Source organism: Bos indicus x Bos taurus, chromosome 17 (genome assembly GCF_003369695.1).
Source record: "Bos indicus x Bos taurus breed Angus x Brahman F1 hybrid chromosome 17, Bos_hybrid_MaternalHap_v2.0, whole genome shotgun sequence".
NCBI lineage: Eukaryota > Metazoa > Chordata > Mammalia > Artiodactyla > Bovidae > Bos > Bos indicus x Bos taurus.
The window spans coordinates 7,304,051-7,324,921 of record NC_040092.1 but is presented as its reverse complement, the minus strand read 5'-3'; the positions used below and the strand labels follow the sequence as shown (position 1 = coordinate 7,324,921).

Genomic DNA, 20,871 nt, shown 5'->3' with positions numbered 1-20,871 from the left:
TAATTCTCGGCTTCTGTTTGTCATTTGACTCAGTTGAGTGGCAGGTGTTCACTGAGCATGCATCTCAGTGGGACCTCGTGCTACATCTAGGGGGTTTTCACCAGGGAGCACACGCGTGTGTCTAGAACCTAGGTCAAGAGACAGAAAGTCACCCACGTCCCGGAAGTCTCCCTTTACCCTTTTCAGCTGCTTACCCCATGCCCAAGCTAACTACTACCCAGATGTCTGACACTGGAATTTAGCTCCGCCCCTGTTGGAACTTTATATAAATGTATTCTTTTTGTGTCTGGCTTCTCTCAGTATTGCTTGCGAGATGCAGCTGAGTCGTTGCTCATAGCAACAGCATCTTCTGTAGCTAAATAGCAGGGGTCACCAGGCTATGTGTGTGGCCTGGGGACCAAATCTGGCTTGTGTTCGCAGTCTATGAACTGAGAATTTTTTTTTTTTTAAAGCAAAAGAAGAGAAGAAATTGTCAAGAGAAAAGAAGCAGAGAAACCTATGTGACAGGGACTGGATGGGGCCTGAAAAGCTTAAACTATTTCCTGTCTAGCCCATTTGCAGGAGTCTGGCAGCCCCTGCTCTGTAGTATTCCATCATGCCACAGTTCGTGTGTCCATCCTCCTGTCGGTAGACAGTGGGATTATTCCCCGTTGGGGCTGTTTTGAATACTGCTGTGAGGACCATGCTCATGCAGGTCCCTTGGGGCACATGAGTACAGACTACTGTTAGGTAAATACCCCGGGCTGGAATTTCCGGCTCATAGGCTTTGCAGGTAGTGATCAGCGTCGGCAGATGCCGTCAAACGCCTGGTGAGAGTGGTTGTACGATTGTGCCTCCCAGCTACCTCATTGGAAGTCCCGTTAACTCCGTGTCTTTGCAACACTTGGTACCATCAGTCTTTGTGAGTTTAGTCATTCTCCTTTGTTTTCGTGATGAAACGTTGTGGTTTGCAGTTTGCATTCCCTTGGCGGACAGCTGAGGTCTAGCGTCTGTTTAAAGACTTACAGACTATTTGATACTCAGTAACACATATCCAGTATTGTCGTTGTTATTGTCATGCCATTTTCCTGTTGGGTTGTTTGCTTTTTTCTTTATTGATTGATGAGGGTTCTTTATATATTCAAGATACATGTGGATTTCAAATACCTCCTCCCATTCTGTTATTTGCCTTTCTTACTCTCTTAATGGTGTCTTCTGAAGAACAGAAGTTTCAGCTTTAGTTTTCTTCAAGAGTTATCTGAACTTTTCTTGGTTGTTTACATTTCCATATAAATATGGGAATGAGTTTGTCAATTTCCATTTTGTTTACATGGAATGTATAGATTAATTTCGGAGAAAATTAACATCTTTACCTCATCTTTAATTGAGTTATTCTATCCTCCACCCTGGTATATTTTCTACTTTCAAAGCTGAGTTAATTCCATTTTTATTGTTAGTGTTTGAAGACAGTAATATCAGTAACATTTCTCCCCATGATAAAGGTTCTTGCAGTTCAGAATCAGACATTGAAATGGATATGTGACTATAACCAGAACCAAAGTGTAGACCAGCAGCAGGACTAGCAAGGCAGTGATATTTTTCCGTAGAGTCTGAGTCTTTTGAAGATACAGATAGGGGAGTCATGATTTAATCAGAGCCACAGAGCATCTCGGAGTTCATCTCCAATTAGCAGTGTTTGTATCTCTGTGCATTTTTTTTCCCCATGGAATCAGGCTCCCTTTCCTGGGTCTGTTTAAGTTACCACATAGGTGTCTGTGTTTCTTATACAGGGCAGTGTCATGGCTTTAAAAAGAAATGTATAGGTGGCACTTGGTAGTAGATATACTTTCCAGGACAGATTTTGCTTTTCTTATACATGTGTGTATACATATATATATATATATATTTTTTTTTTTTTCACTCTAGGATTGCCCTTTCATCGTCTGTATGACCTATGCCTTCCACACTCCAGATAAACTGTGCTTCATCTTGGATCTGATGAACGGTAAGCAAGACGTGGGGAGTCTGAATACACTGAGTGACTCTGCCGTGCTGGTTTTGTTTGTTTCAGGATGTTTGATCTTAGCTTGCATTGCTCCAGACAGACTGGCCATTTGGGTCTTTCAGATAATTAGATTCCCCCTCAAGTTTAAGGAAACCTTTCACTCTTTGAATTTCCAGTTCAACTTCATTTTAAAAAGTTGACTGCAGTCAACTGGCCCTCAACTTTAGGAATGAAATGTCTCCTAAAGATTCATAGGCCAAAGACAGGAGTGTATTTAAAAGCCAACTGTGAAGGCAAGAATACACAGAAGAACTGTACAAAAAAGATCTTCATGACCCAGATAATTATGATGGTATGATCACTCATCTAGAGCCAGACATCTTGGATTGTGAAGTCAAGTGGGCCTTAGAAAGCATCACTACGAACAAAGCTAGTGGAGGTGATGGAATTCCAGGTGAGCTGTTTCAAATCCTGAAAGATGATGCTGTGAAAGTGCTGCACTCAGTATGCCAGCAAATTTGGAAAACTCAGAAGTGGCCACAGAACTAGAAAAGGTCAGTTTTCATTCCAATCCCAAAGAAAGGCAATGCCAAAGAATGCTCAAACTACCGCACAATTGCACTCATCTCACACGCTAGTAAAGTAATGCTCAAAATTCTCCAAGCCAGGCTTTAGCAATACATGAACCGTGAACTTCCAGATGTTCAAGCTGGTTTTAGAAAAGGCAGAGGAACCAGAGATCAAATGGCCAACATCCGCTGGATCATGGAAAAAGCAAGAGAGTTCCAGAAAAACATCTATTTTTGCTTTTTTGACTATGTCAAAGCCTTTGACTGTGTGGATCACAATAAACTGTGGAAAATTCTGAAAGAGATGGGAATACCAGACCACCTGATCTGCCTCTTGAGAGATCTGTATGCAGGTCAGGAAGCAACAGTTAGAACTGGACATGGAACAACAGACTGGTTCCAAATAGGAAAAGGAGTATGTCAAGGCTGTATATTGTCACCCTGTTTATTTAACTTATATGCAGAGTACATCATGAGAAACGCTGGACTGGAAGAAACACAAGCTGGAATCAAGATTGCCGGGAGAAATATCAATAACCTCAGATATGCAGATGACACCACCCTTATGGCAGAAAGTGAAGAGGAACTAAAAAGCCTCTTGATGAAAGTGAAAGTGGAGAGTGAAAAAGTTGGCTTAAAGCTCAACATTCAGAAAACAAAGATCATGGCATCTGGTCCCATCATTTCATGGGAAATAGATGGGGAAACAGTGTCAGACTTTATTTTTTTGGGCTCCAAAATCACTACAGATGTTGACTGCAGCCATGAAATTAAAAGACGCTTACTCCTTGGAAGGAAAGTTATGACCAACCTAGATTGGTCATAACTTTGCCAACAAAGGTTCGTCTAGTCAAGGCTATGGTTTTTCCTGTGGTCATGTATGGATGTGAGAGTTGGACTGTGAAGAAGGCTGAGTGCCAAAGAATTGATGCTTTTGAACTGTGGTGTTGGAGAAGACTCTTGAGAGTCCCTTGGACTGCAAGGAGATCCAACCAGTCCATTCTGAAGGAGATCAGCCCTGGGATTTCTTTGGAAGGAATGATGCAAAAGCTGAAACTCCAGTACTTTGGCCACCTCATGCGAAGAGTTGACTCATTGGAAAAGACTCTGATTCTGGGAGGGACTGGGGGCAAGAGGAGAAGGGGACGACAGAGGATGAGATGGCTGGATGGCATCACTGACTTGATGGACGTGAGTCTGAGTAAACTCCAGGAGTTGGTGATGGACAGGGAGGCCTGGCATGCTGCGATTCATGGGGTTGCAAAGAGTCAGATACGACTGAGCGACTGAACTGAACTGAACTGAACTGAAGGACTGACTCTGGGCCAGCTCAGATTTTAGACCAGTAGTCTGTACCTTTAGTCCAGAGCCACCATATATCAGTCTTTAAACTGTCAGTGATGAACTGGAGAATACAGGAAGAACTTTGGCCAGAAAGTACTTTTCTAACTGTCTTCCCTGGTTCAGATGGTAAAGCATTCACCTGCAGTGCGGGAGACCTGGGTTGAATCCCTGGGTCAGGAAGATCCCCTGGAGGAAGGCATGGCAACCCACTCCAGTATTTTGCCTGGAGAATCCCCATGGACATAGGAGGTTGGCAGGCTGCAGTCCATGGGTTCGCAAAGAGTCAGACACAGCTGAGCAGCTTTGACTCACTTACTCACTCAGTTTTCTAATACTAGAAAGTGACATGATGTAATTAATTCAAAGCATTTTTAGTAACAGGGGCTGAAATGGAAAAGCATATATTTCCATAAATGAATACCTGTTTTGAAGTTCAGTTGAAGTTTTAGTTATGTTTTGAGTTTTTGATTTAGAACCAGACCCATCCAACAGCATGAAGGAATTTCACAGATGTAATAATGAGCAAACCAGCCAGACACAGCAGCGTATTTCCTGCGTGACTCGATTTGTGTCACTGTCAGAACTGGCAAAGCTAATTGATGTGAGGGGAGAGGTCAGAGTAGAGTCCAGTTGGCTGCAATGAGGGGCTGTGAGCTGATCATGCTGCCTGGGGTGGGCACAGGGAGCCTTCAGCGATGCTGGAAATCTTTTACATGCTGATCGAAAATAGTTACACAAGAATATGCGTGTGTGAACAGGAAGATACTTCGGGAAGCAAAGGTAATGGAAGTGGACACTCGTGAACCTGTGTGAATCGGCTGCGGCCCCGCCTTTATCGTTTATGAGAACGTTCCCTTACCCTGTTGGTGGCATTCTCTGTCTCTCTAACTGGAGGCCATATGGTCATTGACCTTTTTTAACCCTTTATTGTGAAAAATTCTAACATACCGCAACATTGAAAGGATTTTACTGGGGACACCCAAACACCCAACCACCTGGGTTTTTTACCAGTTAAAATTTTACTGTATATGCTTTCTCAAATATCTATCAATATGAGCAGTGTATTTATTTTGTCTCCATATTTACTATCCACAGAGCCAGTTGCCAAGCCACCTACTGCCTCACTACATGGGTTGAGTCAGTTAGGAGACAGGACTGTAGTAATCAGAGGATCAGCTCGCCGCCCCGTCCCACCTCCCCCACAGTGGTACACATGGGAGCTGTGATGTCCATCCGAGAGCGGAGGCTTGGGTTCATATTGTCCCGGCCACTGTCGCATCTAGGTCTTCTCAATGGTTTAGTTTTCTCTGGGATTTTTTTAAAGTGTTTCATCAGATTACAGAAGTCATGATACATCTGTATCATACATGTAGAAAAGCATAAAGTGAGTTAACCGCGCCATGACTCTGCACAATGACCGTGACTCTTGTCTCCCTGGAGTTCACGCGCCGAGTTACACTCTGCGTCTCTGATTCCAGGGGGTGACCTGCACTATCACCTTTCGCAGCACGGGGTGTTTTCTGAGAAGGAGATGCGGTTTTACGCCACAGAAATCATCCTGGGGCTGGAACACATGCACAATCGGTTTGTCGTTTACAGAGACTTGAAGGTAAGGAGGTCTGCCGGATTCCCCGCCATCTGTCCGACGTGCAGTCGTGTGGTAGTCGTCGTCCCCCACGCATCTCCCCCTCTTCCATGGCATCCCATCATTTTCCTCCTCTCAGCCCTGAGCAGAGTATCACCTTCATGATTTCGGTCTCCTCCAGACACTGAACTCTTTTCTGGGGACTCCAGTCTTTCCCGGTTGTCCCTGTCTCCTCCCTGCCTGGTGCAGCACATACGCCAGCTCAGATATTTTAATTAGTTAATTATGAAAAGCAGGGTGGGTTTTTTTGTTGTTGTCACCCATTTTACAATTGATCATAGTTCTGTTAATGTTCACCAAGCAACTGATTTGGCCCTGGCTTTGTGTGAGGGCAGAAGGTGTACAGAGATAAAGAAGCAGAGAACCACTGTCGTACGGGACATATCTACTGGTGAACTCGCACATGGAAAGACCGAGGCAGGGCTGATCAGGTGGGGATGGGGTGCCTGAAAGCCGGCGGAATTTCCCCCACCCTCTGAACCTCAGGCGATTTCAAGATTGCCTTAAAAAAGTCACTAGCACATTTCCAGGTTCCAGAACTCCATAGCCCCAGTCTGCTACACTGAAGCTTCTTTACCGTGCTTCCCTTTAAAAAGTCTTACTGGACTTGAACAGAATGAAGCAGGTGCTTTCTCAGTTTTTCCATTCCAGAGCACAATGCTTGCTTGGTCGAGGATCCTTCATGAGAGAGGGAGTTGGTGGTTTGCTTGGTACTTCCGAGGTGATATTCATGTAGCCAGCAGAATGAAGGTGGGGGAGCAGATGAAAGGGACCGTGACAAATTATAGAGATGATCATGCAGGCACATAAAGGTATAAATAACGGTGAGAAGAAATGTGATAGGCGTGGCAGCTTCCGGAGGATGCGAAACCTGCGGAGAAGCCTGTTTGCCTCCTCTCTCCAATTCCTTCTCAAACTGAAAGCGAGTTAACCACATCAAGTGTACCGATAATGCCCCCTTCTCTAAGGAGCTCATGTGTTTTGATTGGCTTCTAAAACAGGTTACCTCCTAAGAATCCGAAATGGTGTATTTCACAGTTGAGCATATTATTTTTTTTCCACGAAGTACTTTGTAACTTTCAAAGCCTCTTGCAAAGCTAAAGAATTACTCCCATAGCCTTCATAGGAGCATAAAGAAGACCAAAAAAAATGTGTTTTCATCAAATTAGAAATAATTAGACCCTGGTTGGCACATGACATTTTATTTCCTCATGGTGAGTTTTGCAGAAGAATAAAATGCATGCCGAAAGCCCATGAAGCGCCATTGTAATACATTTTAATTTAAATCTGTAACCGGTCTCGAATCATCTTGATGTGGTATTTCTGTTTTCTAAACGATTTAGTAGGCAGTGGTATTATCTAATTTCTATTCAAACTTAATTCTAGTCACTCATGATTATTCATGCTTCAGTTTTATAATGGCATGCCATTGTTTTTATTTCGAGCAAAACAATAGTTGATCTCCAGCAGAAAAATACCAAGATGACTGTAATTCAGTGTATATTAGGGAGGGGAGTTTCATTTTCCATGATCACGCAGACTAAATCTAATCTTAATGGATACATTTCAGCAGAGTTGTGGTCAAAATCATATCTGGTCATTTGGTAAGGCCCTCCATAGATTCTCTCCTAATAAAGTGAAATGACGTTTATCAGGATTGGTGTGGCACCGTGGAATGTTTTGATTTCCTAGGTCATCACTTTGTACATTGTTACAAGATTGCTTTCTGTGCTGTGTTCCACGGTTCAAAGCCTAGTGGTTCACAGAGGCTGAGGAGCCAGTGGACTCACTCCCTTTGTGGGGAGACACCCCATTCCGGCTGGACTGCGGTTCTTGCATGGAAGGGAAATACTGTAACAGCGATGAACTGTGGTAGTGACCCTCCTGTGTTACCTGCCCTGTGTTCCGTTGCCAAATGAGTAGACTCTTCTCCATCCCTCCTTGCCACTCTCCTGCTGAAGTTATCGATAACATGAAAGGTGTCGTTGTCGGTCTCAGGCCGCACTTGCAGGTGATGATGTAATTAGTACTAGAATTCATGTGTAGGAAAGAACTGTGATGAAATAATGATAGCAAGTGCCTGTGACTGTGGGAGTTCTCCAAGCCTCGGGACGCCTTGGGGACTCACAGAAATCACCTTCTCTTTCATTTTAGCCCGCCAATATCCTCCTGGATGAGCATGGACACGTGAGGATATCAGACCTTGGTCTTGCCTGCGATTTTTCCAAAAAGAAGCCGCACGCGAGCGTGTGAGTAGTCACATTGACTGTTCACTGTCGTTTCCTAGTTCGACTCACTTTCTTACTCAGACCCCAACATGGTCGTTTGTTCTCCCAGTTTTCTCTTGTCTGCAGTAGTTTCCAACATGTGATGATGCTGGGTCAGAGGGAGAGGAGAGCAGTGGGGTGAGGTGCTTGCTTTCACCATTCTGGGGGCTCGCAGGGGATCACAGTGTTAGCTGCCTGGGACAGGGAGGCTGAGGGCGGGATGGGGGCCTTCACAACAGAGCCGAGTCCGCGCGGGCTCTGTGACCCTCACGCTCTTCATCTTCCGGGCAGCGGTCGTAGTAGACCGTGACAGCTTATGTGCCAAAGAAGGGGCACAGGCAACTGCATAGAACTTTCCAGGGAAGGCCCAGAAGTCACGCTTCTCTCTCCATCCTCTCTCTCCTTCTTTTTCAAAACATTTCCTTTTTTTTTTTTTTTCCTAAAAAAAAAAAATTAGGATTCTTTTTTTAATTAAAAGAATCCTCTACTTGCAGTTCTAACTTTTCACGCAGATTCTGTTGTTAGATTTCAATATTACATCCGTCCTCCATGCAGAGGAAGCTGCCGGAAGCCCCTGCCCTTGGCCATCCCTGCCCCCGCCTCGGTGGACCCTGAACGGCTTCTAGTGGCGGCTGCGCTTTCTCCACACGTGCTGACAGCGTCCTGAGCACTTGCCTGAACCTGAGGCTGTTGCAGTGTCAGTAGGCGTGTAGTGGCTGCCCCGGGGCTCAACAGAGGCAGAACAGAATATGTACTGGTTTTCATTTCTGTTTATTTGGTGTCAGTTTATCTGTGTAGAAGGTATGGACAGGTGTGCAGTTTGTGGAAAAAATTCCCTCAATTATTTTCTTCTTCAGTATGTCAGTCTCAGCAGTGAGTCTCTTAACATTCTATCTTATTGTGCATCATCGCTGTGTTGAATGGTCTTGAAGTAACTCCCAGGGGTCTTGTTTCATGCATCCATGCAGAAAATAAACTATAAATCCTTTGTTGTGTGTGTGAGACTAGAAGTAAAATGGTTCTAAAACTGCACTACTTTACGAGGGGCTGCATTAAATCAGAATTGCCATTTAAAGCTCTGATCAGATATTAATGGCAATTAGTGCCGTTTCTATAAAGATGTCTCTCCCTTCCTGCAGAATGTGGGACAGGGTGATAAAAGCCTTAGCATTTTGCCAGCACTTGACAATTATGAGGCCAGAACCTGGGGTTGGATATATCAGCCTCTCCCAGGGAGTTCATCACACATTTTTAAGAGAGTCATTTGAATTTTTAATGCCACAGCTATTTGATATGCTAATTTCTTCAATTTAGGGTAGTCACAACTGAATATGAACCCAAGAGCTCATAAGAGTTAATCTCCCAAAGGAATTAACTTTCAGAAGCAGGGTTACTCATTCCCTTATAGGGCCTCTCTCACGTCTTACTGTAATTCACATGCCAGGCCTGAAAGGTGGTCTGTTGTGTTATCTGAACCGCATCCATTAAGGGTTCAACCTACCGACTCTGTCGGGAAGCTTGGCTTCCATGTTTAAGTGACGATACTGAGGTCACTACTTAAAAAAGAGAAACGCTCAATGAAGAAGTATGTTTTTAGGTGGAGGAGGCGGAGAACCGAGGCTTTGGAGACAGGTGTGGGTTTGAATCCTTCCACGTGGCACCAGCCTCGTTTTTCTCCTCTGCAAAGAGCCTGTCACAGTGCTGCTCGCTGCATGTGACGGTTGTGAGCGTGCGGTCACCTCCTGCACATAGTAAGGGTCTAGTTGACGCTGGCTGTGTGCCCGGTGCTGGCGGTGCTGCGAGGCTGAGGCAGACGGGCTCCCTGACCTCCCAGAACAGCCGCCCAGGGGACTGTCCAGGAAGTGACTGGTGTGGGGACAGCATTCATGCTGTGAGTGGAGCATTGGCTGTCCCAGGAACACGTGGCTGGCGGCCTGAATATGTTGTTATTAGTGTCTTCATTCGGTTTTGTTCAGTTCAGTTGCTCAGTCGTGTCCAACTCTTTGCAACCCCATGGACTGTAGCACACCAGGCTTCCCTGTCGATCGCCAACTTCCAGAGCTTGCTCAAACTCATGTCAGTCAAGTCAGTGATGTCATCCAACCATCTCATCCTCTGCCACCCTCTTCTCCTCCTGCCTTCAATCTTTCCCAGCATCATGGTCTTTTCCAATGAGTAAGTTCTTCACATCAGGTGGCCAAAGTATTGGAGCCTCAGCTTCAGCATCAGTCCTTCCAATGAATATTCAGGATTTCCTTTAGGATGAACTGGTTGGATCTCCTTGCAGTCCAAGAGACTCTCAAGAGTCTTTTCCAACACCACAGTTCAAAAGCATCAATTCTTTGGTGCTCAGCTTTCTTTGTGGTCCGGCTCTCACATACATACATGACTATTAAAAAAAACCATAGCTTTAACTATACAGATCTTTGTCGGCAAAGTCATGTCTCTGCTTTTTATATGCTGTCTAGGTTTGTCATAGCTTTTCTTCCAAGGAGCAAGCGTCTTTTAATTTTGTGGCTGCAGTCACCATCTGCAGTGATTTTGGAGCCCAAGAAAATAAAGTCTGTCACTGTTTCCATTGTTTCCCCATCTATTTGCCATAAAGTGATGGGACCGGATGCTATGATCTTTGTTTTTGGAGTGTTGAGTTTTAAACCAACTTTTTCACTCTCCTCTTTCAAGACTTCCATCAAGAGGCTCTTTAGAAGCCCACATAGGGCATGGATGTAATCATCGACTTTTTATGGGGTGGAATCTGAGGTTCCAAGAAACTAAGGAACTTGAGCAAAGTCACAGGCCTGGCAGATCGTGGGGCTTGAATTAAAATCCAGTTCTGTCCGGCTCTAAGGCTCGAGCTCCCTACACTTGTTTGAACTCCCCGAGGCTTTGAGAGGATGGACCTGGTACTAGATTAAAGGGTTGTGGCCAGACTCTCACCCTCAACTGGGCTTCTCGGGTCTTTTCAAAGCGGTAGGTGTGATCCCAGGACTCCATCTGATGCTGGCAGAGCAGCATTGTGGTTGGTTCCCCATCTTGACCCCGACTCCATCCTTTTAATGATGGAATTGGATTCTCAGAAACTAAAAGTGAACCATGGAGCAGCCACCAGACAACACAGGAAAACTCTGATTGTGGAATCGAGCAGATCGTCAGCGACTCACTGAGTCCCAGCTGATTTTCTTCAAGAATGCAACTCTCGCTCAGGTGTTCTTTCAGCGTGGACAGCACAGACCGGCAGTGGGAAGCGCAGGCAGCCTCGGGTGCTGCCGAGTGGCAGGGAGCTGGAAACCACATGGCAGGCGGCCCAGTGCTTTGCTTTGTGTGCAGTGTCCACCCGGAGGCGTGATGTGCACTAACCCCATGTAGGTCTCCTTGTCGAGGTCTTCCCATCCCAGGACTGGGTTTTGATCCCGAGAACTACAGGTTATAAAGCCACCAAGGTTTTCCTGGCCACACTGAAATTAAGCCTTCCCAGAAAATGGCTTGGATGCCCCTTACGGAAATCTCTGATGTCCTCATAGCGTGGCTTGCTGACCTCCCGCTGGCAGACTTTGGATTGCAGGGGGCGGAGCTTTTCTGGTGGATGGACCGGTGCCCATTTCCACTGTTCGGAAAAGTCTTTCAAGGTGGAACTATGAGGCTGAGAAGACACCAGTCCTAGTGTTGAGCCAGAGTCATCAACAATCCAGGGTCACTTGTCTGAGCAGATTCTCAAGGAAACTGAGCATAAGCAAGTTAGAAATGCTTATAAGAACGCAAGGGGTTCTTTTCAAGTGCCTGCGCTGCCCTGAGCCCATCCCACGCGTGTTCTGCGGCGTGAAGGTGTCACGTCATCACCCATTCTATCAGTGAAGGAAATTGATGACGGATGGGAATGCAGCTGCAGATAATAGCTTTTGGGGAGCCCTTTGGAGCCCACACCTCTGAGAGTCTCCCACGTGCCCCCCCTCTCGCTCTGGGAGTGGGGTGTGCTCACACTTCGGGGCAGCAGAGGACTTTGAGTTGCAGACGGAATGTGTTATGTGAAAGCGGCTGTGCTCCCAGGTGGCTTTCCTCAGCTTCCCGAAACCATCTGCACGTTTGCTGAGCTGGGTCCTTTGACCCGTCGGCAGCTCTTCAGACCTGGGATTTCTCTGTCTCCATACCTGTCAGCTTCCCTGCCACCACTTGGGGAGCACCGAGACTCTGGAGGGGTGGGGGCCGCCATGGACGCCTGTGCAAACCCCAGTCCTAAGCACAGGGGGTGGCGCCTCACAAGAGTGCCCAATCCCATCACTTCCAGGTCCAGAGTGCTGCGGTGCGGTCACCTGTCCTCACAGATGGGGACAGGCTAACCTGTCCTCATTGCTTCCAGATGCAGAGTGCTGCGGTGCGGTCACCTGTCCTCACAGGAGTGCCCGATCCCATCACTTCAGGTCCAGAGTGTTGCAGTGCGGTCACCTGTCCTCACAGATGGGGACAGGCTAACCTGTCCTCATTGCTTCCAGATGCAGAGTGCTGTGGTGCGGTCACCTGTCCTCACAGATGGGGATGGACTAACCTGTCCTCATTGCTTCCAGATCCAGAGTGCTGCGGTGCAGTCACCTGTCCTCACAGATGGGAACAGGCTAACCTGTCCTCATTGCTTCCAGATGCAGAGCGCTGCGGTGTGGTCACCTGTCCTCACAGATCACCTGTCCTCACAGATGGGGACAGGCTAACCTGTCCTCATTGCTTCCAGATGCAGAGCGCTGCGGTGCGGTCACCTGTCCTCACAGATCACCTGTCCTCACAGATGGGGACAGGCTAACCTGTCCTCATTGCTTCCAGATGCAGAGCGCTGCGGTGCGGTCACCTGTCCTCACAGATCACCTGTCCTCACAGATGGGGACAGGCTAACCTGTCCTCATTGCTTCCAGATGCAGAGTGCTGCAGTGCGGTCACCTGTCCTCACAGGAGTGCCCGATCCCATCACTTCACGTCCAGGGTGTTGCAGTTTGGTCACCTGTCCTCACAGATGGGGATGGGCACTAACCTGTCCCCATCGCTTCCAGGTCCGGAACACTGCGGTGTGGTCACCCGTTCATCACCACCTCCCCAGCCACACATGTCTCTACACAAAAGCTCTCCAGTGGGCAGGAGACCCTTGGCTCCCCCTTGCTGTAGTGGGGAAGGCTCACAAGATTCAGATCTCACCTCCCAGACCATGGAGCATGCCCAGAGCATGCACATGCCTCACGTTTATCTCATATGGTAATTTATTAATATTCATTCCTATTTTAATGAAGGAAAGATCGTCTTCCTATTGGGTGTTCGCCAAGCACCCGATGGAAGCGTGATGGAAGCGCCGGTGTCCCCTCCCCCTTGTTGGCCTCGCTGCTGTTTGATGAATGGCGCCCTGGCCTCTGGGCGAGCTGGAACAGTCTGTGAGCGGGAACACGCTGCTGACTGCATGCGCCCTTCTTCTCCCCAGGGGCACCCACGGGTACATGGCGCCCGAAGTTCTGCAGAAGGGGACCGCCTACGACAGCAGTGCCGACTGGTTCTCCCTGGGCTGTATGCTTTTCAAACTTCTGAGAGGGTGAGTGGCATGTGTCCCTTGAGTCCCTCACCGCGGCGCGCCCGTGGGTCAGGATAAGAAATGTTTCTGTGTTACTAGGTGCTAGTATCTGTATGGACCACATAGCGATCTTCAAGCCACACAGTGATCCAGGCAATGCTCACAGCTCTTTCTGCCCGTAAAAATGAGTTTCCTTCCCGTAAGCTTTGGGTATTTTTGTCCCACTCCAGGAAGAAATTCCAGCACGTTTAGACGTAAAATGAGACTGTGTTGGACTGTTTCCATTGTTACGCCTTATTTGGGGAATGAATGCTATTTTTAAATATAGATAATTGAAGAGGGTAGGAGAATTTCTTTTCCCTAGAAATGAATTACTCATGATTGTCTTGTGAGCTTAAAGCATTTCTTACACAAGAGGGTGAAGACCCAAAGTGAACCTGTGTTAAAAGTGCGCATTTGTTTGTGAACATGCTGAAATTTGCAGTTTTTAAAAACATAAAGATAAAATTGTGCAATTCTGTGCTCTTCACTTGTGCTATACTTGTCCGTTCGGTGTAAACTGCCAGAGATGATGAAATACAGTGGAAAGAGGATGGAGTGAAAGTGCTCTCGAGATATGTTCTCACATTGAACATTTACAAATTACGTTAACATTCCATTAGTTTTAAGAGTCTTGAGTCAATTTTAATAGAGTGTAAGTGTTTACGATGTGTTTTTGATTATTCTCCATTCATAGAGGTACCACAAAAAAGCAGTTTATATTAAAATTTCCTGGTCAGGATTCTCCCTGTTACATTTCCCCTGTGAACACACAGGCCTGTTAGTTTACTCAACTGGCCACATTTTTCCCGGAAAGCCTTACTGAGCATCACAGCATGTTCTTCTTATATTGGGTTGGCCAAAAAGTTTGTTCATGTTTTTCCATAAGTTGTTATTTAACACAATCTGGAAAGAAGCTGGATTCCCTGTCTTCCCCCCAGACCAGGTTCCAGGCACCGTGGCTGCTTCCCCAGGACTCGGGTAATCTAGTTGTTCTCTGCTCACTGCCTCACTTGGGAACTGAAATTATATTACTGCTCAGAGACTCAGGTCCTGTTGGTTCTTAATTGAATTATTGTGTTTGTGGAGCCTGGAGGGCCTTAATTCATGTAATCAGACTAGCTGACCTAATTAGAGAGTTTCTGCAAAGCAGACCAGAGAAAACCGCTTTCCACCCGAGAAGTTTCCCCGGCCGGCGGGGTCCCTGCGTGCGCGGTGAGCGCATCCAAACACACTGTCTTCACTCAGGTCTCCTCTGGTTGTGGGGGGAGCAGTCAGAGGTCAGAAGCCACAGTTACAGAATCATGAGACAATTTAAAAAAACTGCACAACAGCAGAACTGTTGTGTGTGAACTCAGGATGTGAGAGTCGGTCGTGAAATATGGCAGAGCCTTGGTTTAGGGCTTTGTTTATTGATTTCTGTCTAATGTTGTTGTTTTGTCTATGATAATGTCCACACGTATAGAGTAGGGACAGTCTGGCATATATTCCTGTTTTTATAAGATTTAAGGATAGATCTAGTCGTTAATTCTATGCCAACAATGTATTTGTGGCTGAAAAAGTGAATTCCGTCTTCCTTGGTCACGGTTCAGGTCTGCGGGACTGAGTTGGAAGGTGCTACTTCCTCTGTGACGTCCTTGATCAGGTTTGGTTAAAGCATCCCAGTTGATGTGACCCCTGTGGAGGGGAGTCTAGGCCGACAGGAAGACGTCCAGAGGATGGTAGTGGGGATGGGATGGATGGATGACAAGAGATGAGAATGGTGGCAGCTAGAAATGGCGTCTCACGTGGACAGCTTCAGAGAGCTGGGCGCAGTGCTTCTGGTAGTCACACTTAAGCTGCAGCAGGGGCAGTCCTCACGGAGCAAACCAGACGCCGTGCCGGGCCCTCCCCAGCTCTCGTCCTCAACCCCAGGAGCTCCTGGCAACGCTTGGGGACATTTTTGGTGGTGCCAACTAGGGGAGGGGCTCCTTCTGGTATCTGGCAGGTCGAGGCCAGGGGTGCTGCAGAGGACACCCCCACTGCCCCCACGAAGGGTCACCCAGCCGAGGAGGAGGAACTCCACAGCAGACCAGTCTCTTCCCATCCTTCCCGTGTCTGTGCAGTGATGGTGATCAGGGGTCACCAAGGGTCTTTTTGCTTCTGTTTTCTGTGATCAGATACTTCCCGCACTGACCAGTGTGCCCCATCACCTTGGCTGAAACATTTCTCTGCACCTCTCATTCTGTCGTGACGCCCTCGAAGGATTCCACAGGGTGCAAGTAGGAACCTGGATGTGAGGATGCTGTTGAAGCTGGAGAATGTGTTTGCGTCCCTGGACCATGTGTTGGGTGGGGTCACTGTTTCCACTTCAGCTGACTGTCAGATATGGGAGAGCATCCGTGTACAAAGATGTTGCAAATGTGTAGAATTGTGGTCACGATCCTCGAGCTAGAGTTTAGTTTAGATATCTGTTAAGAGAAAGAATTGGTGTGACCACAGCCTTGATCTTAAACTTGTCCCCACTGATTGTCAGACACGAGGAGAGAGCCCCGGGGGTGGTCTGGGGAGAGCAGAGCTCTGTGTGAGGTTACTGAGTTTGTTCCTCTCGGGAAAAAAGGAATGTTTATAAATATTTTGGCAGCTGTTGGCTTAGGTTCAAAACTCACATTTGATGTTGCATGCCGTCTTTTCGGTATTCTAAAATTAATTTTTGATGTAAGACTTTTTAATCACTTGTGTTTATAAATGGATTGTTTCTGAGCTCCGGTTTCACTGTGAATATGATGTGTTGTGTGTGTGTCTCTGTATGTTTCCCCATCGTTTGTCATGTCTTGAACGATTTCCCAACTCATCTGGGGGAAATTCGCAGCTCTCGCACTCTCTCTTGTAATTCCAAAGCCACATCTGACCACTGCACATGCGAATCCTGTTTCCACAACATCCTTCGATGCAGCCCGAATGTTGCATGAGGGCTTGGCTGGTGTCGCAAGCTGTTGACAGACCCGTTACCATCTCCTATTTAAAGCGGCTGCGTCCAGGAGCAGCTGTGATCACACAGGATCTGTGGGCCCCACGTGCCTCCCTCAGAATGGAGATCATTACTATCGGAGGTTTTCTTTAACATTTTCCAAAACAGAAATGGAATCTTGGGTTTTGTTCACAAAGAATAATCAAGAAGCCATTGGAAACAGATGCGCATCAGGCCTTGAAAGACCAAACCCTCTCCACACGACACCCCAGAGCCTGAGAGCCGACAAGCATTTCCGATCGTCTCTTATTGAGTCAGACACAGAGAGCTATATTTATCAAACAGGGTTTGTAGCGACCGTGCGCATGTGCTGGGAATGTTTTTGGCACCACTAACTTTAACTCCAGTCCCCTCGCAAAGCCCTCCCTTGGGTCTCATGAAAGAGTTTTTAAATTTAGCACAGAGCATCCCTGTCAGAACATAGCCGTCCTTCTCTGCAAGTGTGGGGCACAGCCCTCTGCTTCCGGCATCGCACAAGGGTCAAGAGCAGCTTTTCACGCAGGAGCCAGAGCAGGAGGATTTGCCAAACAGGGGAGACCTTCCCACATCCTCTTTTACATGTGAAGGCACTCCCCTGGGGAGTGGCAAGGGTCGTGTCATGCAGACGGACTGAGGGCTTAGTAAGCACTGCTGTCTATATTCCTTTTCTCTTGAACCATGAACATGTTCACATCTCTGTGTGTTTTGCATACAAGAGTGATACAAGCCAGAGCTTACCTGATGGTCCAGGGGTTAAGAATTTGGCTGCAGGGGGGACACGTTCAATCCCTGGTCAAGGAACTAAGATCCCACATGCACCGCGGCAACTAAGCCCACGCATTTAGAGCCCGTGCTCCACAGCAAGAGAAGCCGCTGCGGAGAGAAGCCCGCGCACCGCGATGAAGACAGTGGCCCCGCCCGTCACAAGTGGAGAGTGGCCCCGCCCATCACAAGTGGAGAGTGGCCCCGCCCATCACAAGTGGAGAGCGGGCCCCCGCTCACCGCAACTGGAGAAAGCCGCTCAGTGAGAAGCCCACGCACCACGATGAAGACAGCGGCCCCGCCCATCACAAGTGGAGAGTGGCCCCTGCTCACCGCAACTGGAGAAAGCCGCTGCAGTGAGAAGCCCACGCACTGCAATGAAGAGAGTGGCCCCCGCTCGTCGAGACTAGAGTGGCCCCGGCTCACCGCAACTGGAGAAAGTCCACCCAGCAGCAAAGGCCCAGCACTGCCAAAAATAAATCTGAAAAAGAAAGTGATACAAGTCAAGTTTTCAGAAATTATAATGTCTCATAAATAACATTATTTGTTATTCTATCCCGTTTGCTTTTTAATTGCAGTAATTTTACATTTTTTTTCTCCTTGGAAACATTTAGGGTGCAAAGAATATTTCCAACCAAAATCTGTTTGAAAAATTAACGCATGTTTACAGATTCACCTTATTTAGATTCCCCCCCCAAATGAAAGCTTTCAAGAGATGGAAATTAATGTGTTTTTCATCGCATAAGAAAGAAAATAAGCGTTACAGTGCCCCCTCTCGTGCAAAATGAAAACTGAAATATTTAAATAATAAATACTCTAAAGTGGAATCATCTCTTCAAGAGATGGTGCGGTGCGTAGTTCACCTAATTCAGAGCAGTAAGTGGATTGCAAGGGTGGGTGCAGTTTTAATTAGTTTTTTTTTCTAAATCACACTGAGTTATGTATTCAACATCCTATTCTGTTTTATAGAACTCTTTTGTAATATCTTGCCTCAGCTTATGGTTTATATGCCTTATAAATAAACCTATGAAAGTGAAAAGTCAAAGTGTTAGTTGCCCAGGCGTATCTGATTCTTCACAACCCTGTGGACTGTAGCCCAGCAGACTCCTCTGTCCATGGAATTCTCCAGGCAAGAATGCTGCCATTCTCTTCCTCAGGAGATCTTCCCAACCCAGGGTTAGAACCAGGGTCTCCTGCACTGCAGGCAGATTCTTTACTGTCTGAGCCTCCAGGGAAGGCCCAAATAAATCCGTAGGACTGGTCGTTTAACAGGCATGTCTTTACCACCAGGAAACCCTATCACGTATGTCCCTTCTTTAATTTTCAAGTAAGTGAATAAGGCCACGGTTTCCTAGTTTGTATATTTACTGGTCTCTTTTAATGCTCGGAGCATCTTTATTTTAAAAAATATTTTATTGAAGCATCGTTGATTTATAGTGTTGTGCTAATTTCTACTGTACAGCAAAGTGATTCAGTTTTACGTGTGTTTTTCCTGCTCTTTTCCATTATGGTTTGTCGTGGGATATTGGTTGTTCCTGTGCTGTGCAGCGGGACCTTGTTCACCCATTCTGTACACAGGAGTTTGCAGCTGTTAATGCCAGGCTCCCAGTCCTCCCCTCTCCCCAGCCCCTCCGCCTTGGCAACGGCCGGTCTGTTCTCTAGGTCTGTGAGCTGGTGTCTGTGTCGTAGATAAGTTCATTTGTGCGTATTTCAGAGTCCGTGTATAAGCGATATCTAAGATTAACTTTAGCTTCAGCACTTTAAAAACACAATCAAGAGTGAGAATAGTGTCTTTACAAGGAGACGTTTATTTTGTAAAGTTAGACTCATTGGTCACGTATGCCTATCGGTTGCCCGCCGTGTCCTCCGTTGTCTCAGCCGCCGGCGTACGCATTATTTCAGTCGTTCCTTTCACCGTTCTGCTGATGCTTGTGGCGTTACGCCACGCACAGATGAAGAGACTGAGACGAGGTTTCCATGAATGACTTGCAGCCAAGAGCCACGTCACAGCGTGAGCCCGGGGTTTCTGACTCTTAGATCTGGAGCCGTTTGTAAGTTAGAACATGAGTGAGCAGTTCTCAGAACCCTGGAGGGTCTGGGAGCACAGGGTTGGTTTGTATCTCTTATCACCAAAGGAATGAATTTCTTAAAATTACTGGGTTCTGGGGCAGGGGAGTGTCTTCATTTTGTATTTTGGTTCAATGGCAGCTCTTTCCATTGTTTGAGGGACTCATCCATTTTTTCTAAAAAAAACTGTATGAACGTTACTATTATCTCAAACACTGATGTGACAGATGTCATGTGTATGACTTTCATTTTCATAAAAACCTGTTGGCTGATTTTTTTTCCAAGTGATATTTTAAATTGTCATTTGGAATGTATTTGCTAAAGTTTATTCTGGTAGCATGACTTCATTGACGTGAGTATCAAGAGTTCAAGTAAACATCAGCCTTGCTCATTCAGGACCTAATACGTCTGACTGTCAACCTGATCATCAGGCTTCCTCTGGAAATGGTCTTTGTTTATGGCTTTTGTGTTCCTGCAGTTTTGAATGAGCAGTGGCAGAACATAATAGTTTGTTCAAATATTAGTCAGCAGTATTTGCTGTTACCCAAAACCATCTAGTAATATAATTTTCTTTGTTTCTACAGTCACAGCCCTTTCAGACAACATAAAACCAAAGATAAGCATGAGATAGACCGAATGACTCTCACCATGGTAAGAAAGTCAAAAACCGTTTTTATTCTCATTATAATTTTCCTATCTCATTCTATTACAACTAGTATAAGAAAATGCTTTCTTAAAATAATGGAAATAGATGCCAAGGCAGATAACAAGATTTGCTAACAGACAATAAGAGAAAGATACGGAAAAATCAAGACCAAAACTAAAGGAAAAAAAGTCAAAATGACTGGGATGCAGAAGAGCGAGGAGACCCAATTCTTCTGGCTCCAGCCTGCCGATGGACCCTGGAAGTGATGAACAGCCACCCTGGCTTTCTTTATAGAGTCAATGTTAGCTTGTGAAGTATCTGTAGTTTTCTTTAACACTATCCTTATGGAAGAAATGGCCTTCAAATCTGGTCGAGGGTGATGGCACTGTTGCCACAGATGCGTTTTTGAAGGCGTGTCCCCCTTCTTCCACCCCCAGAACGTGGAACTTCCAGACGTCTTCTCCCCTGAGCTCAAGTCCCTTCTGGAAGGCCTGCTTCAGCGAGATGTCAGTAAGCGCCTCGGCTGCCATGGAGGCAGGTAGGCCGACGCTTCTGCGTTTCAGCATCTCCCCCCAGAAAGCAGTACGGTTCCTTTCAGTGTATCCAGAATCTGCCATTCCAGTTTGGGGTGGGTGGGGGAGCATCAGTAGGAGCCGTGTGTCTTCACGGGTCTGTGTTCCTCAGAGTCTGCAGCTCCTTCTGTTCCGTGTGAACTGAGCTTCAGCAGCAGTGCTCTTTGGAAAAAATGTTTTCTTCAGTTTATGAAGGGGTTTAGCATGGACCATTCTATTAGATGTTTAGTTTGCTTTGAAGTTAGTACTTGTTGCTTTGATCTCTGTTATCTATCTATCAGGACTTGTAGACCTTTGCTGTAAACCTCTTCAACGCGTAGATCGCTCTAACTCAATTCTTAGTTAAATTTGTTCTCACGATTACAGATACACAGAGATAGTCTGCAAAAACCGTAGGTTATCTTAGGCTGGGGTGAGCAGCCCCTGTAAATGATCATATGGGATCATC

The 20,871-nt window shown here is 46.5% G+C and overlaps 1 protein-coding gene across 3 annotated transcripts in view; it reads left to right on the top strand.

Annotated features, from left to right (window-relative positions):
• Positions 1-20,871, top strand: part of GRK3 (G protein-coupled receptor kinase 3) — a 122,033-nt gene that overhangs the window by 83,486 nt on the left and 17,676 nt on the right. For all 3 annotated transcript variants that reach the window (XM_027566461.1, XM_027566460.1, XM_027566462.1), the window contains 6 exons: positions 1,906-1,984; positions 5,376-5,506; positions 7,697-7,791; positions 13,262-13,369; positions 19,790-19,856; positions 20,289-20,389. In XM_027566461.1, coding sequence (XP_027422262.1) covers positions 1,906-1,984; positions 5,376-5,506; positions 7,697-7,791; positions 13,262-13,369; positions 19,790-19,856; positions 20,289-20,389 — 581 coding nt within the window. The remainder of the gene's footprint in view (positions 1-1,905; positions 1,985-5,375; positions 5,507-7,696; positions 7,792-13,261; positions 13,370-19,789; positions 19,857-20,288; positions 20,390-20,871) is intronic.